The 17,971-nt window shown below is 39.8% G+C and overlaps 1 protein-coding gene across 6 annotated transcripts in view; it reads left to right on the forward strand.

Annotated features, from left to right (window-relative positions):
* Positions 1-17,971, forward strand: part of LOC110966116 (CUB and sushi domain-containing protein 3-like) — a 241,430-nt gene that overhangs the window by 18,269 nt on the left and 205,190 nt on the right. For all 6 annotated transcript variants that reach the window (XM_051956539.1, XM_051956535.1, XM_051956536.1 and 3 more), the window contains exon 2: positions 13,265-13,487. In XM_051956539.1, the coding sequence (XP_051812499.1) occupies positions 13,265-13,487 (223 nt within the window). The remainder of the gene's footprint in view (positions 1-13,264; positions 13,488-17,971) is intronic.

A 17,971-nucleotide genomic window follows, 5' to 3' on the forward strand; every position in this document is an offset into this window, starting at 1 on the left:
ACACACACCCTCTTCCTCTAGGTGGTGTGTGGTTGCTTGAGGCTGATGACTTTTTCCCTGCCCAGGCTTTCCCTTCCCCTTTGAACTTCTGCACTTTTTAGCTAAATGCCCTTTTTTACTACAAACATGGCAGACAGTGTCTTTAAATTTGCAATCATTCGCATAGTGTGTCCCCCCACACTGAAAACACTCCACCCTCTTGGCATGCTTAACAGTCTCCCTCTTGACTTGGTGCACTGCTACTGTCTGTGCGCCGCCATTTCCTTTCTGAATGTCCATGGCATTATTAGCAGCCATCTCCATCCCCTGTGAAATCTCTAGGGCTTTCTTGAAAGTCAACGGTGGGGTTTCTCCCAGTAAGCGGCGCTGTATAGCATCATTATTAATGCCGCACACAAGTCTGTCACGGAGCATATCATCTAACACTGTCCCGAAATCATAATGCTCTGACAGCTGCCGTAACTCAGCTACAAAGTTGGCTACAGACTGACCTTGCTTCCTGAAATGGCTGTGAAACTTGAAGCGTTGGACTATCACAGACGGTTTTGGATTGTGGTGATTCACCACGAGCGCGACCAGTTCCTCATACGGGATGTCCCCCGGTTTCCGCGGTGTGGCCAGATTCTTTATCAGCTTATAAGTCTTTGCTCCACATGCACTCAGGAGAATAGAGTGCTTTTTAGCCTCTTCAGTAATCCCATTAGCATTGAAAAAGTGTCCCAACCTTTCCTCATATTCCGTCCAGTCCTCGTTTCCCTCCACAAATTCACTGATAGTCCCGAAAGTAGCCATCCGAGCATGAGGCTCCCCATCTCCACGCAACTCCTCTGCAGCCACCGGTGCGTCTCTCTCCTCCTCAAGCTGCTCTTCTGCAGCCGCCGACACTGTGCTCGCCGTGGTTTTACTGCACCTCTGCAACGGATCGTGTCTCCCCACCTGGCACTGTCACGTCCGCGCGTCGCTCGTAACAGCCGCCTGAAACTAGCTAGCACTCTTTAGCCTAGCATAGCTAAGAAAACTACAAAACGGAGACGACACGTCCAAAAAACAAAAGTTTCACCTCGTCGCCAAAAATATGTGGTAAAAAAGAACCACTCGACAACGTCGTGGCCGAAGTTGCACTTTATATAAACATTGGCAAACTTAGCATTCAAACCAGAGCTAGTCTGTTAACATCTCTGTCGGCTGGAGGAAGAGCATAACCACAACGCCTGGGGCGGAAGTGTTCGTCAGAGCAGAAATCTCTTTCAAAATAAATGCAACATTAGGAACATCGATCGCTGGTGGGAGCATAGCTCTTGCTCTTATTCTGATTAGATTAATGTAATAATGCTCACGTCACAACAGTCCTCATCAAAAACGTCAACTTCAATTTCATTTAGGATTGAATTTTACTCACATCACATTAGTGTTAAGACTGTATTTAAAGTTGTTTCCCTGCGATGCTTTCATTTGTCTTTGGAAAACTGGAATTTCTACAATCAGCACTCGGTCTCATCAGGACTGTATAACACTGCTCTGTGATATTTTACAAGGGGTGTGGATGCAGCAACAAAACCAGAACTTTGCAGCAAATGAAGCGTAGCAGGATATTTGTTGACCTTTGTTTTGTTTGGTAAGAGCTCCATCTTTACAGTCACTGCTCTGAAACCAAGCCTCAGTGATGGATATCTCTATACTGGCTGACTCACCTTTAAGGTCAGGTGCAAATGAATGCTGGCTTTTCTTTTTTGTGCTTTAACTTTCATGGCTAGATGTGGTGCTGTTGCCTGCTCCTCTGTTTGTGATATGGCCATGATCGCGAATGATGATGAAACGCCGTCCGAAGCAAGACATGTCCTTGACTAAGCAAACACTGCAATCATTCACGAGGCAATGGATTGTTGAGCAGAGAAAGAAAACAAAACATGCCAAAAGTAAGTGAAAAGAAGGGGCTTTATAAAAAAAAAAAAATCGATACTTTTCCATTGCCATTCTCTGTTTATTCTGTTGCTTTACTTTTGCTCCTTTTCAGGCAACCAATCATATATATTAGACAGGGCTGGCTTTGTCATCCAGGTGTCCCAAAAAATAGAGAAAAAGCTTCAAACGTCTTGCAAAAATATGTATTATAATCCAAGCTATTTGCATTAAATTAGATTTTAAAATCTAGCCAAGTAGTTTTGGTGCCAACAAACAACAAGTTAAAATTATATTTAAATTTAATAATATTGTTCCCATGGAAGATGTGAACCTTTGACCAGTGGGTGAACATCCTGTACTGGGCTCAAACCTGTGGGAGGAAAACTTGTTTCTTTCAAAATGGCATTGAGACGTTTGTTTAGTTGTAGAGAAATGTATTTTTGAGAGACAGGATTAATTAGTTAGACATAAAATGTATATGGGCTATGACCATAGGGGGAAAAAATGGGGATCAAAATTGCATTTTTAAAAAAGGATTGTATTCAACCCAATACAAAAGTAACTTTCTGCAAAAAATTCAATGTAAAATAGATCTAAAAGAGCATTTGTTATTTCAGTGACAGAGGTATTGCACAAATATTGATCAAGCTGTCAAAAATGAATACTGTTTAACCATCCTATTATCCTTGGGGTCAATCTGACCCCATTAAATGTTTATCATTCAAAAAATAATAGTTTTTAGATTTTTCTTTGCTTCATATTTCATGACTTTTCCTATTCCGGCGGGGACAGTTGTTTAAGCATAAAATTATCAGGATGATCTTGTTTCAATGTGCTGAACACATATTACACACATTGGTGGTCCTCTGGGGTCAATTTGACCTCAAGTTGCTTTAGCTGTAAAACTTGTCTGTCTGTGTGACCTAACATCCCCACACCTGCAGGTTCACAGTTGGTACTTTTGAACTGATACATAACAGGGGAGTGGGGAAAACAACTATTCCCATGAAAACTTTGATGCATCTCATGGTGTGGGCATGTGGGAGACACTTGACTTGTGAACTCCTGCCAGAATGAGGATGCCAATGTAGGCTTACGAGTTGATCACATCCAAATCTTTCCAACTACATGTCTCCCCTCTAAAATTATCATCTCAAGTACAATATTTTTAATTCATGGTTATATGAAGAGCTCAAATAATGACTTTATGTCTTCAACATGGCTGATGGTGTGTGTAGTTGGACACACTCTTAGCAGTACGTCCACCTTGTTGTTGAAGTGAGTAGAAGGACCATAGTTTTCCATTTTTGGTGCTAATGTGACATAGGGAAAGTTCTCTCATGAGAACTTTCCTGCACCATGGGCCTCTGTAACCAGTAAAATGAAAGTCTTCGGACAAGAGATGTGATACAAACAAAAAACAAAGTGTTGAATGAAACATTTACCTTGAAAACAGCCTTATGAGGAATCTAGTGTTATGGATTGGTATGGAAAGTTTTTTCCCTTGAACAAAACCAGGGCTGAATCCCAAACTGCCCCCTACACACTATCCCTACACACTACCCCTCCGTTTGCACGTTCCCGCGGAGGGTCCTCCATATTAAGGGCCGTCCCAAACCGCGTAGTGCGGAGGGGGAGTGGACTGTTCAGCCCTTAAATAGCGAGTCTGCATCGATGCTCACTCTGGACAACTTTTTCAGGAAGTGCAACGTCGAAATGGAGGAGGAAACAACATATCGATGTAAGTTCCACATGCGTCCATTATTTCTCCCACGCCTTTTTCACACTGACAGAACATCACAAAAAGAGTGGTGAAAAAAGATAAAACAAAAGAAACAAATCTTCTTCTCTGCTGACGTTTGATTTAATTGTGCACCCCCTGACACCTTAAAATTTGAACACAACTGACAGAATTCATTTATTCATTCATTTGTTGGATTTGAAATGCCAGATAATAGGATTGGAAAACATGTGGGATGACTTCAAATTATTTGAAGCAGAATGTAGCCCCTACATCATTGCCTGCAACCTGTGCCACAGCGCTACAGCCATGCACAGTAGGCGTCTTTGTGTTACCATGACGATGACGTCTTCCGTTTTCCGGTGAGGCGACAGGGTGTCCCATTCCTCACGATCGTATTTATACCCTCCCCCTTCAATTAAAGTGCCCTCCACAGCTGCGAGTGTGACTTCTTTTGGAGTGACACTCGGGCTGAATCCCAAACCGCCCCCTACACACTCCCCCTCCACTACCGAGTGTCACTCCAAAAGAAGTCACACTCACAGCTGTGGAGGGCACCTATTATTGAAGGGGGAGGGTATAAATACGATCGTCAGGAATGAGACGCCCTGTTGCCTCACCGGAAAACGGAAGACGTCATCGCCATGGTAACACGAAGACGCCTACTGTCATGGCTGTAGCGCTGTGGCACAGGTTGCAACTAACAAGGATCGCTGCTGCTTCCAGAAGACGAAAGCATCCCACTTTTTTTCACTCACATGTTTTCCAATCCTATTATCTGGCATTTCAAATCCAACAAATGAATAAATGAATTCTGTCAGTTGTGTTCAAATTTTAAGGTGTCAGGGGGTGCACAATTAAATCAAATGTCAGCAGAGAAGAAGATTTGTTTCTTTTTATTTATGTTTTTACACCACTCTTTTTGTGATGTTCTGTCAGTGTGAAAAAGGCGTGGGAGAAATAATGGACGCATGTAGAACTTACATCGATATGTTGTTTCCTCCTCCATTTCGACGTTGCACTTCCTGAAAAAGTTGTCCAGAGTGAGCATCGATGCAGACTCGCTATTTAAGGGCTGAACAGTCCACTCCCCCTCCGCACTGCGTGGTTTGGGACGGCCCTTAATATGGAGGACCCTCCGCGAGAACGTGCAAACGGAGGGGTAGTGTGTAGGGGGAGTGTGTAGGGGGCGGTTTGGGATTCAGCCCAGGTCTCAGCTCACCCTAGTCATCAGGTAGATCAGCTGCACCTGTGAAGTGGAGCTCAGCTGTGGGCTGTTGGTAATCAGCCTGGCTAGAAGATTATATAAAGAGAAGGCTTTTTGGTGCTTCTGTCAGTTGAGAAGGGTGGTTCAGAAGGTTCAGCACCATCAGCTGGCTTTCTTTGGGAATACTGAGTTGAGTGTCTGAATGAGAGAATCAAGTTGTTCTATACTAGTGACTCCCATTTTTATTTTTAACCTCATTTTGAGGGTGCAGTTTTTGTTATTTTTTTCCCATTTATGACCTTCAGTATCTTGTGTTGTGTTCTGGGAGGAGGAAACGTAGCACTAGTGATGAGCAGATGTTTTTACAGGGTAAAGTTCTGTGTGCCAGCTGGGAATATCTGCCCAACAGAGGAGGTTCACTTCTCTCTCAACAAATAAACGCTTCAACAATGGCTCTGAGGTGCCTTAGAGCAAGATACCTGAAGAAGTTATCCCTCATATTGTGATTTCACTGGCACCCCAGATTCTTCCTTGTCTGGCCTATAGAACACCTACCCAGGAAATAGTCTGATTCTTAAATCCTGTGGACTTTTACAAGCCCATCTTCATTCCAGATCGAGACCATATACAGCACCTAACCTTTGTTTTAAACCTACAGTGATTAAAGCCTGTGAATTAACTTAATATGTACCATGTAAGAACACATAAAAATATGCAGAAAGGCGTATTCAAAAACATTCAATTTTAAATGTCCTCTTGGTTTTTGTTTGAAGCAAAAGCAGCTGGTGTGAGGTGTAGGTCATGGGGTGAGTTGATGCACTCCAGTCCATTTAACTTCACCATCACAACAGGAGCAAGAAAATACTCCATGCTCCATTGGTAGAACTGGTGTCAGAAAATTTATCACGTTACTTATCGTACGAAAGATGAATTTTTATATATATATTGTTTGGAATCTCTGACTCTTAGTGATTTCTGAACAGTCTAACTCCATGAACATAATTATAAAATGAACTGTGAACACCAGAACCTTCTCAGTTTTGGAACTACAGCTCATTTCTACTCAGTAACTGCATCATGGCTGCACATGCAAAAGAATTTCCAGAATAACTGAAAAGTTTGAATGAGACTTTACAAAGATTGAAAAGGATAGAGGGAGATTGGCTACCAAGTAAGTATCAGGCAAAATACAGTTGCAGCAGTAATCACAAGGTGTAGAATGAGTCACAGTCCAACCAATCAGAGCTGCAGCTGCAGACTTGGCACAGGGGTCATTAATAGAAATTAGAGTTTCTGTGACATCTCAGACAGTGTGAAAGGCAATGCTTAATGTCAGCAACTATAGATGGCATCCAGGAAACATTGCTTACTGTTTGGCACAAAGCTGCAAGACTAAACTTTACCAAAGAACATGCAAAGACGAGAAATTCTACGATGAGCCTGATCACATCGCTGAAAAGATACTACAATCCTGGCAATGGAGCACGGACCTCGGAGGGTGATACGATGCAAAACATGTTTCAGATGTGACATTTATGCACGGATCCATGAATGTCTGATGTACCAAAATACTGGCTGACAGAATGTTTCTTAGTCTGCAGACCGTTGGCAGAATTGAAATATTCCAGTATGATAATGATCCAAAGAGCACTGCTAAATTCAGCCAAGACTTTTCAGAGAAGACAGACGTGAAAACTATGACCTGACCAAGTAAACTGCCTGACTTGAATCCAATAGAACACCTTTGGGGTATTTTTACGAAGAAAGCAAGAGCAACACAGCCCCTGAAGCAAAGAGCAGGTAAAGGAAATAAAGTCCCTTAAGACTGGCAGAATTTTTCGGGAGATGTGATATCTTCCAGTACTGATGAGGACTGAATCTGTCATCACATATAAAGATGGACATATGAAGTATTTTAAAAAATACAAGACTTGAATCTCAACAATGAAGCATTTACTGGCTAATGTTACACTGAGGATCTACTGTGGGATCTGCATTTTTTAATATAGTAAATCTTTGGCTTTTAATTTAACACAAGAGCAAATATCCGACTGTTCAACTTCAAAGGAATGAAATTATAGAGCGGTGATGCAATTTTGAACTGGAGCAAATGTACGGGGTATTGCACAGTTGTGCTCTTAATTCTCTTGTATACGGTTGCAGGCTCTGCTGAATAAAGTCCCAAACAACTGTAAATGAAACCTCAACACAGCACCAATTTATATACAATAAGAACTTAATGAATTACAGCTTTCTGCAGTAGGGTATCTCTTGCTGAAAAGCGGAGCTCTTTTTAAGGAAACGAGGAACAGTTGGGCTTAAATTGTCTTACAACTGTGTCAGAGCTCGAAAGAAAGCTGAAATCACTTCATCTCATTGAGCTTCAGCTCATGACATGTTCCCACTGGTTACAGAACTAGATGTGTGTATGTGTGGGAATAAAATGCAAGTCTCTTTGTCCCAAAGCATCTGTCAAATGTCTGTAATGCAATAATACAACTCTGATCCTGTTGAATTCTTTTCTCGGACACTGCAAATTTTTCAAAGCATCGTCCCTTAGAATACCCACTGGAGCTGGTTTGTTTGTCCTCCCATGCTGACTATCAACAGAAGAACCAAAGAACAAACTTTTTAATGTGTTTCCAAGTGACTGAGCTACAGTTTGTTTTTCTGAAATCTTCACTTTCCAACCCAAAACTACTTTGAGAATAAAATGCAAATTTGCTTTCGTAATGGAAGAAGTTTAGGCTGAGTGACGCCGAAGGGGGCGCTGCAACATTTCTTTAATTGGCAGTTTTCCGAACGTCATTAATTAGGATGGGGAAAACATTCATTTCAATATTACATGGATTGCTGCGAGCCACAGGATTTTGTTAGATTAGATAAACTTTATTGTCTTGTTCAGGCTGCCACATCAACCAGGGACAATACAGAGTCGATAAAATACAAATACAGCACAATAGAGAGCAGATAAAGTTAATACACTTCAACAGCAATATAGTAAATGGAACACAATACATTTGCCAAACTAAGGGCTGCAGCTTCCCATCAGAATCCTCCAGTTTTACAGCAGAGCAGCAGGTAAATCTGCCTGCTGGATCCTGAAGCAACTGTCTGAAAGAAGCAGGTCAATCTGTAATTGTGTGTTTTCCAAGCCTATTTAATGACGGTCCATTTAAACACAAACAAAAAAAAGTCAATTGGGATGGGCAATCTTTCACCCCTATCAGCAATCATCCGTTACCCAGCGCTCTGTTTGTCACTCATAATAATTTGGATGGCAGTAAATGACTGCTCCTCCCCTCTCCTGCTGCCCATAATCGTTCCTCTTTATGGCCCAATACAAATCAGTGATAATGGTGGAGGACAACATATTGGCTGTTTACTTTTTAGGATGCACCTATCCCTTTATTCACCAGTTCATGTACTGGACGGTCAAAATGCTGCCTCTCATCTTCTTCCATGCTTACAGTGAACCTTAAATAACCCATTTAGCCTGCTACAAATTTGTTTAGGCCTTGAAAATAATAGGATACCCTCCATGATGCATAATGTATTTTGTTTACAAAATCAATCATATTTTCCATCCACGCGGCACTGTGGTTCATTAACTGGTTCATTTTGCCCCAAATCTCTGTATTCACTGCAGGAAGAGGGATCACATTCAGCAGTTTGCTCGCACCCTTTGCATTAGTGGAGGCCAGCAACATGTATAAATATGCATGCAGTCGCACACAAACACACACGCATACAATTCAGATTGATAAACTCCCTCAGAAATTTCATCACAGTGGAGGATAACAGTCATCTTTCAGTCTGTGTTTTTGCTCGGCAAGTAACTATCTGTTTTCAGCATCAGAGGTGTGGTGTTGTGGTAAAATATGGCATTTTTGTGTATATTCAAAAGGCCAGGGCTAAATGTAACTATTTGAGGAACAGCTGGGACCATTCTTGGGCTGTCTGTCAGGCTGCCTGGCTCCTGCTGAGGCTCCTCTTTCTGCCAGACTTGTACGTTATGATACTGATTCATATTTCTGAACCGTATTTTCCCCACTGTGCAATCACAGCATGTTGGTAATTTGGTTTCTCATCACAATTTATGGGCAGCGCTGCAGCATGGCCCTAACATGGGCAAGGAGAAAGCTCTGGGGATTGTGTTTCACAACTGAAGTGATGATGGAGGTCGGGGCACGCAACTGAGTGGTGACAGTGGAATTCAAAGAAGACAGACTGTAGGTCTAAGTGATAAATGGATTTAATGCATGTCCTCTCTCCTGTACAAGGAAGCACGTGTTGTTGTCGCGTTTTCTTTTGAAGTATCAAGATGAATGTTTGCAGCGCTCTTTTTATAGATACAGCTTTTATGGAGCTGACAGTGCTTAACATATTACAAGCGTGTATGATTCACAGCATTGAAAAGAGGGTTTCCAATTTATAACGGATAGCTTTTAGAAAAAAGGAAAACAAGGATACTATGGATATGGGGGGGTGAGAGGTAGAGTGGCAGAGCAGGGAAAGAAAGATGTAAAGAGAAATTCTGCAAACAATTGGCTGGTGAGGCCATGAATACAAAAAGGAGAGTTTAGACAAACAGAGGATGAAAAAACAAGAGGTTGAGGAACACAAAAATGGGAATGTACAGATGGTGCGAGAGGGATAATGAAGGATGAAAGGAATGCATAGATTTGAGGAGGAGCAAGTGTGAGAGAGACATGGAAAGAGGGAAACAGATATCTTGGCAATGAGCATCTGTTCTGTCATCCCCAGGACATCAGGACAATCAAGCACACAAACACGGATAAGCAGTTCACACAAACAGCATCACCCTGAATAGTTGGCAACATTAGTCATCTAATGGTTGACAAACACCAAAATAGATCAGGGGCTAATTGAGCTCGATGGGTGCAGGTCTGCTGCAGTTACAATACTGGAGATACTAGAGTCAGCATCAACAAAAACCAGAACTACTTTTGCTTTTTCAAATTCTATCAGTATGAATCCAACACAAGATTTTCTTTTTCTGTATCCTCAATCACAATTGATTTAGTTGATTTTGCCCTGCAGTGGTTAGCTGCACGTACACTGTGACCTCGCCAAAATTCAAGTCGAGTTTACTTGATTTTCAATCTTATGCGATTCGGATTAAAACTGAATGTCTCTGGATTCATTTTTTTCCCCTCTCGGCTGTATTAACAATCTCACTCGAGCAGACATGACATCAAGTGTTGGTAATAATTCTCTAGTCACATCTGAAGGAGAAAAGAAACTCAGCTGTATGCTCACAGGTTATCAGTTATTTACATGCTAATCAGCTCTTCATAATCAATTACTTATATGTTTAGTTATTTTTAGAGAAATGTTTGGTTTGAGCTGATGACTGTTTTCAAAACCACGTGTATTTAAAGATAGAGACTTTAGGGCTGTAGGAGGAATGTGGTTTCAGTCTGAGGAAGCTTTGTTATTAACTTATTAAATGTAGACTTTAAATTTCTGATAGATGAAGAACCACTTGAAACTAGCCTATTGAAGGAACTTTGTGTTGCCACTCTTGTACTTTCAACCTTTCCTCTGTTGCAATAGATTAAAATTTACCACAAGAAAAGATGTTTTTGTATTTTGTAAGGTCATAGGTCACAGTTTTTCTATGACTGTCGCAAGACTGGGGAATTCAGAGGACAGATGTTTAAAAAAAAGAAAAGAAATGGTCCACATCAAAGTATCAGACTGACTTATACAATGGAATTTCCCATAATGCAACATAACAGCACCTTTAAAGTACTACTTCCTTCAAATTTCACCAGTATACAATACAGGCAGATTTAGGGCCAAAGCCCAGACCAAGACAACCTTAAAGAAAACATTTGGGTTATTTTTTTAAATTTTATTTATTTTTTTGTTAGTAATGGTAGTACTCCTTATGACAAACAAACTAAACCTCATATATAAAAATGAACTGAATGCCCTTTTAAACAATCAAAGCATAACTGTTTGCACTTTCCCTTTAAATGATCCAGCGTCTCAGACGGTTACAAAGCATTATTATCCTGATGTTATTTGCTATGGCTGCATTGTTCTGTGGTCGTGGCCAGGTAAAATTGAATTGGAGTAAAATGCATTCATAATTATGTTCATCAGAATGCATGAGGTGACTTTCAAAGGAAAATAAAGTCGGACATCAGTATTCTAACAGTGACGTTATGATTTTCTGGCCTCATAATTATCTAATCCCCCCCATTTGACCGAAATGAATTAAGTCTGAACTCAGTCTAAACTACAACTGCACAACTGTAGGTGGGATCACCTTCAGTAATGGAAAAGTCTTCCTCAAATTTCTTTTTCAAGGCCATTTTAAGAGTTAATATGGGTGACATTAGGTCTCTAAGTGCTCATCATTAGCTCTTAGCCTTCTTTTTTTTAAACACAGCCACTCATAAGGTTTATTGTTGAAACCCCATAAATAGATCAGGTGTCTAACAAGATGAACATTTTTAAAGAACATTTCAGTTCATTAAATATCAAAAGTGTGATGGCTTTAGCAATAACAAATACTCTGTTTTTTGGTAGACACACTCGTTGCCACTCTGTGAAATTGCAGTTTCTCATCTGACATCAAAAATCCCTAATTTTGCCACTTAGCTTCACAACTTTGTTGGATCATAGATGAGTGCTGTTCTGGTTATTTATATATTCCCCAGAGGAGCCAAAAGACGCTGTGATGCACCATGTCTCGGGTGGCGCCACGCTGACCCTGTGGGCGGCACATCAGAGGTGCACATTTGCCTTGATTACCCTGTTTGCTCGGTGATGGCGTAAATAATTGCAATTTAGACATGCAACAAACCTCAGTGAGAATTTATCCCTTGTAGTCTTTTGAGTGGCAGACACAAGGTTATGTCTGGAAATGGATGAACGAACTGTGCTTATAATTTCTATAAGGTGAGGCCACTTAATCACAGCATACAGGAGTGAACTGAGCTGGCGACTGTTTAGTGAAAAACAGATGAAGATGTTCACATTCTGTCAGGGACTGTGGGTCAGGACCCATATGAGTACAGATTGTGGAAAACTTCCTGTGGATTATTGTGTATGTGATAACAGAATTGTTTTTTTTAAATGAAACAAACAGTTGCCAGACTTCGTCAAAAAATAATGAAATGAAACGGCTTGACAACAGGGAAATTAATTGTCAGTTTGTTTCGCTGTTTAACAGTTTGACTGTTTGCTCACATCAAGGCGAACATATTATTCGGAAAAATTACGACTTTCTGTCTAGTTGGAGGCCGTTTGAGTTGCAGAAGCTGCCAAGTGAGTCATGTGTTCTGCTTTTCTTCCCCAAACTGCGGCAAGTGTGCATTAACCAACACTATGCAAAACATCCTTTACCTAGCAAGTGTGAAAAGCTAATTACACTAGGAGTAAATTGTGGGGGATATACCATGCATCTTAATTAAAGCTTGCATTTCATTAGACAACAAGCAAGATAGCCTCAAATAGAAAGGGCACTCTTCTTCTGCACTGAGCACGTTCATGTACTGTTCGTGGGAGTGTGGAGGGAACATGGAAGGTGTGATTGTGGGAAAACAGGTGTTGCGTAAATGCCTTACAGATGATGTTTTTGTATGTTCGGGTCACTTAGCTGTGACAGGTATGCTCATTTACATCAACACCATAAAGGTAGGCCGAGCAGATTATCGTAGTTTGACAGTGATGGCGGGGCCTAATGTAACCTGATATGTCAGGGGTATTGATTTTCAGCGAGCCAGGTGCATCAAAGTGCAGAGATTTATCTAGTGCAGGGTGACTGTTAAAAGCTTGAGGTACCAAATTGGAAGACCCTGTTTGTTGTCTCTGGAGTTCTCTGCAAATCTACAAAATATGTGGCAGTAATGACACATCAGAAGCTTTGTGTTTGATAAAACATCCCTAATTATGCTTTTTTTCCTCACGCTATTACAGCAGCAGGTGTTGTAGGTTTTTCTTTTTTTTATTTGAAGGGTAACACGAAACATAAATGGAAACACAAATCTTGGCTGTTAGTCAGCTGGTTGCCAGGTTTCCCTCACAACTTCTGCCAGCTGAGAACAATGCGGATTTTCTGAACAATTTGTTCTCCGTTGAAGAAATATTGCACCTGAACTTTACAGATTGCATGGAGTTGTTACAATAAAATGTGGTTGGGAATAGCGTCTGTACAGGCCTGTTTAAAAATGTTAAAGCCATTCAGTTTATTTATTGCTGCTTGGATGCTTTAACCAAGCAAAGTTTGTCAAAATGAATTACATTTTCTGTAATAACACTTACAATTTACTCCCTCAGTTCCTGTGTTGTTAAATATTTTACTTTTTCTCTTCTCTTCAGCTGAGTGTCACACTCATTATATGCATTTAATGATTTGATTTTCTCTTTCTCTTCAGGTTTTATCCACACTTGTGGAGGCACTTTAAAAGGGAGGAATGGGACGATAGAAAGCCCAGGGTTTCCATATGGATATCCAAATGGAGCGAACTGTACCTGGGTGATTGTTGCAGAGGAGGGGACCAGGATTCATATAGTTTTTCAATCTTTCGCCGTGGAGGAGGAATATGACTTTTTATCTTTGTATGATGGGCATCCACACCCGGCTAACTTCAGGACGAGGTAAGGAAGCAGCCCTGAAGCCACGCAGCTTGAAAAAGTGTGTTTGAAGGCTGGCAGGCAGGAACGGAAAAGATGTGAGGGAAGGAAGCCTTCAGCGATCACTTCTGATGGGAAGCTCTTTAATGTACACATGACAAAGACTGCTTATTCTGTCAGGCAGATGTCAGAAAAGTCTCACGATCTTTTTACTTTTTTCAGTTACACATAGAAGTTAACTGTCGCCTTAATACAAATTCCCATTTGAATTTTACACGTAAAAATTAGTGTTTTGTTCTTCAACAAAAGCAGAATTAAAAGTTTCTGGAGGTTGCAGAGTCCCGTTGCTGCATGTCATCCTCTTTTTCTCTCTCCTCAGTTGTTGTTTTCAAAATACAAGCAAAACAAACCCCTGAAAAGAAATCTTTCCTTTTTAGAAAAAGCAAATCTGTTTCTTTCATGAAAAACACCTTAAATAGTCATGTCATTATACTCCAAAGCAAAGAAAGCTATCAGCCAGAAAGCTCTAAGCAAAATCCCTGCATTTCCTCCTGAATGGGCCTGCTGTTTTGGCTCCAGCGATGCTCGGGTCAGCTCAGTAGCCACCGTCTTTTATTCAAATGCTTCACTGGAGGAGACAGGGGTGCAGAAAAACACGAACATCAAACACAAAGATTTCTCTTTGTTTACCTTAGTCACTGAACAGGCAAACAACTGTTTACTCGCTGTGCCTTCTGGGTTCTCACAAAAGCCTGACATTCAAGTGCTGTAGGAAGTTTTTCTTTGACATGTCTTTGCATTTTTATAATACCCTCCTGGTATTAGTCTCTAATAGAACTATTTGGCCCAGGATGTGTTTGATTTCAACAAAATACTCTGTATACCCAAGCAAGACACAAAAATTTATATAAAATAAGGTATCATGAGGGATGGAACCTCACGTATGAGAAATATTGAAGATTTGATATTTTCTTACCTCTCTTACACTGCTCAAGTATTTTGATTGTGAAAACATCAGAAGATATTCATTAATCAGCAAAATGAGCTCAGTCCAACCCTGGAAGCCTGCAAATTGGTTTAACTGAAGGTTTTAAGCCAATCATCACTGACTTTCCCAATTAAAAAATATCCATAAATATAAAAATATTTTATTGTGAAAAGACACATTATGAGTGCCTGATTTTAAAAGCACCTTCACTGCAGCATTCCCAAGATGTTGCTTCCTACATTCTCAAATCAATCTTTTTGTTTGGATTTCAAATGGGGAAAAAGCCACAAAGGTTTCACATTTTCCTTGTCATACCAAATTGCTGAAAAATAAACTGACTCTTTATAGATAAGTGTGCTGTGTAGTATGAGAAGATTATCTCTGGGCTGAGCTGATACAGAAATGTGGATACACACATCAGCTTTTAAACCTGTCAGAAGCTGTTTTTAAGACATCTTAGTGTCTGAATATCCACTTGTATTCACAAGTATTCTCCATCAGAGGTGAAAATGAGGTCCAGCATTTCACTGTGAAACACTCACAGACCCATTTATGTGTCTCAGCTTCAGTAAAAGTGGACTGAGGTCACTTGCTAATACAATGGAGGATGTATAGCGAAGAGGTGCAGTGAAGAGGAATAATTGGAGAGATGAATCATTGTTGATACTTTAGCAGCTGAATCACTTTAGATACTTAAAAGATTATGTTGCATAATGCTGGTTTCAAGGTCAGCCTCATAAAAAGCTGCCACCTTGCTGGTTCACTCCACATCACTTACTGATCTCACAGCTGTAACTTTTGTCACAAATGGCCAAAAACATTCAAATATTATGCTCTTTGAAGCAATTATAGAGCAATTCTTGACCTTGACTTTGTCTTTATATTCATATTGTTCTCTGGGGAAGCTTGGTGAAAATGAGCAGTCAAGCTGCACAACTACCTGAAGGTGAAGTGAACCAAAATATTCAGCCTCACCGACAACACACTGCCTCAGAAACGGATGACATTTTAATGCCAGCAATTTCAGTAAATTGGCACAACATTATATAACATCAGTTATTTCAGCCATCATGTGATTACATATGCTGCTGATGCTGCTTCATATGCTGAGATAGATTTATTAGCTGTTAAATATTACTAGGTTTGTTTACTTCACTGTCAATAGACTTAAATAATTCTGTGACAGTGTCAAACCCTTGTTTAATTTAGATATATCAGCTTAGCTAATTGCATTTTAAAATTAGCCTTGTCTCAATAATTGCCCCATTGTTCAACATGAAAATCAATAAAATATTCCTCCTCACCGTCAACACACTGGCTTAAACAGACGACATTTTAGTGCCAGTGATTTCAGCAAAATGTCAAAACATTATACGTTATAAAACCAGTTATGGCAGACATTGATTTATTAGCTGTGAAATATTACTAGGTTTGTCTACTTCATTGTCATTCAATTTGAAAAATTATGACACTGTCCAACCCTTGTACAGTACTGATAAATCAGCTTAGCTGGTCTCATTTTAAAAACTGTCTTGTCTCGAAACTATATAAATGCAGTTTTCTAATGTTCAACATGAGAATAAAGGTCGCCCCTGAAGTCTATCCAAACGTTACATAATGAATAACTTCCAAATTTCCCAGCATTCCTGAACGCAGCACAGCTCACATAACACTAATTAGACTCACCTGCGTCGAAGAAGAGCGAAGCTTTAGTTTGACCTCCAGGAATAATTTCAGTAAGTTTTACGATTATTTTATTGTTTTCTGAAGTTTAATCCCTCAACTTTGGTGCTGTTATTGTTTTTTTATTTTGTCAAACAACAAAATTTACTCTCTGTTAAGTTATCTTTCCGCTAAAGTTGGCTTCGTCCGTTTGATAACATTAGCAGCGGAAAGATTAGGGTAAATATCAAAGCGTCGTCAAGCTTCAGATTTTGTTCAGCCAAAATTAAAAGAAATGCTGTCATGGTTCCTCGTCGATGGAATCTCAGAAGCTGGCAAACAAACAAACAAACAAACCACTCGACGTTCTCTTAAACAGCATCTCTGAAGGAAAGTTTGTGGTGAAAATGTAAATCCTGCAGATGAACCGAACAGCAGCTGCTCTGGTGTGTGTTTGCATATGATATGCATCAATTTATGATGTCTTAAAAACAAGCATTCAGGCACGAGCTTCCAGTTTAAAATAAGATGCTGTCAGTAGTCCTGCGTTGCTTTCAGATATTCAACTTTTCCTGACTATTCCCTCCTGCTGAGTCAGTTTGCCTTCTGTCTCTGCCCTCTTTAAATGTGCATATGCACCTTAATACATTTAATTTATTGTCAGTAATTAATGAAAATGAATGTGCCACCATCATGTGCTTCAACTGCTGCTCATCTTTCAGGTGAGCCTTTTCTTGATACCTTTTCTCCCTTAACAGCCCTGAATTGATCATAAAACCAGAGATCGTGTAATCGGCTTCCCATAAAGATGAAACTATAAAATGAGAAGGTTTTGTGGTGGTACAGATCTCATATTGAATAATCAATAGCTGTTTTAAATGTAAGAAACTTGATGATTTTGAGAATAACCCATCACAGCATAGGTGTATACAGTGCTGTACTGTTCTTTTATTTTATTATTATTTTTTTTAGCAGTTTCTCTGCTGTTATGTTACCTTCAAATGTTTGTTTCTTGTCCTCAGTTACTGAAGACTCTTAATTTGAGCTTAGTTTCATTCTGATATGATTGTAATGGTGCAGAGCTTCCTGAGCTTCATATGTCGATAAAATTGTATAAAGATTCAGGGAAGCTTGAAAGGCTTAAAGCAAGTCCTTTTAGTTGAGTTCCATTTTAAAAAGTGTTTACTTATTTGATCAGGGACCATGCATTTATCATAGAAAACATCTGATGTATTGCTTATTGAATTAAGCTAATTTTCAACTCCCATCCCTGATTGGGCTTTTCAGTGAAAGTGGACAAAGAGGACCAAAAACACCAAATTAAAACGGCACAGACAACATTTTAACCTTTGAATGAAGAAGCATTGCTTTGCTTGTATTTTATTTGAGCTTGTATGGCACCCAAACTGCAATAAAAAGCGCTTTTGACCAATCCGATCCATGTGCAACCATACAGTCTGTGTGTGCAACACGTAGCCGCTGTCAAAGCTCAAGGTTTCTGTTAAGCTTCTCACCAAAACTCTATTTATTCACACAAAATTATTGAACCTAGAAATAATTCAGACATATTCCGTAGATAGAATATTATATGAGATTCAGTTTTAATTTTTGAAAATATTTTTAATTATTTAGTTGCATTATTGCGTATCATGATGGGGCTGGGTGATGTAAGAACTTTTTACAATATGGCAACAGTTTGCCTTTTTGCATATGAAAGAATCAGTACAAAGTCTTCCACAGTTAATCATTGCCTGAAACTAAACGTGCAACACATTTAGAAAAATTTTAATTACAATTGTGTGCAACACAGTGACATAAATCATAACATGACAGAATCATGTCTTCTTAGGAGTCCAGT

The sequence above is a fragment of the Acanthochromis polyacanthus genome, chromosome 12 (assembly GCF_021347895.1).
Source record: "Acanthochromis polyacanthus isolate Apoly-LR-REF ecotype Palm Island chromosome 12, KAUST_Apoly_ChrSc, whole genome shotgun sequence".
NCBI lineage: Eukaryota > Metazoa > Chordata > Actinopteri > Pomacentridae > Acanthochromis > Acanthochromis polyacanthus.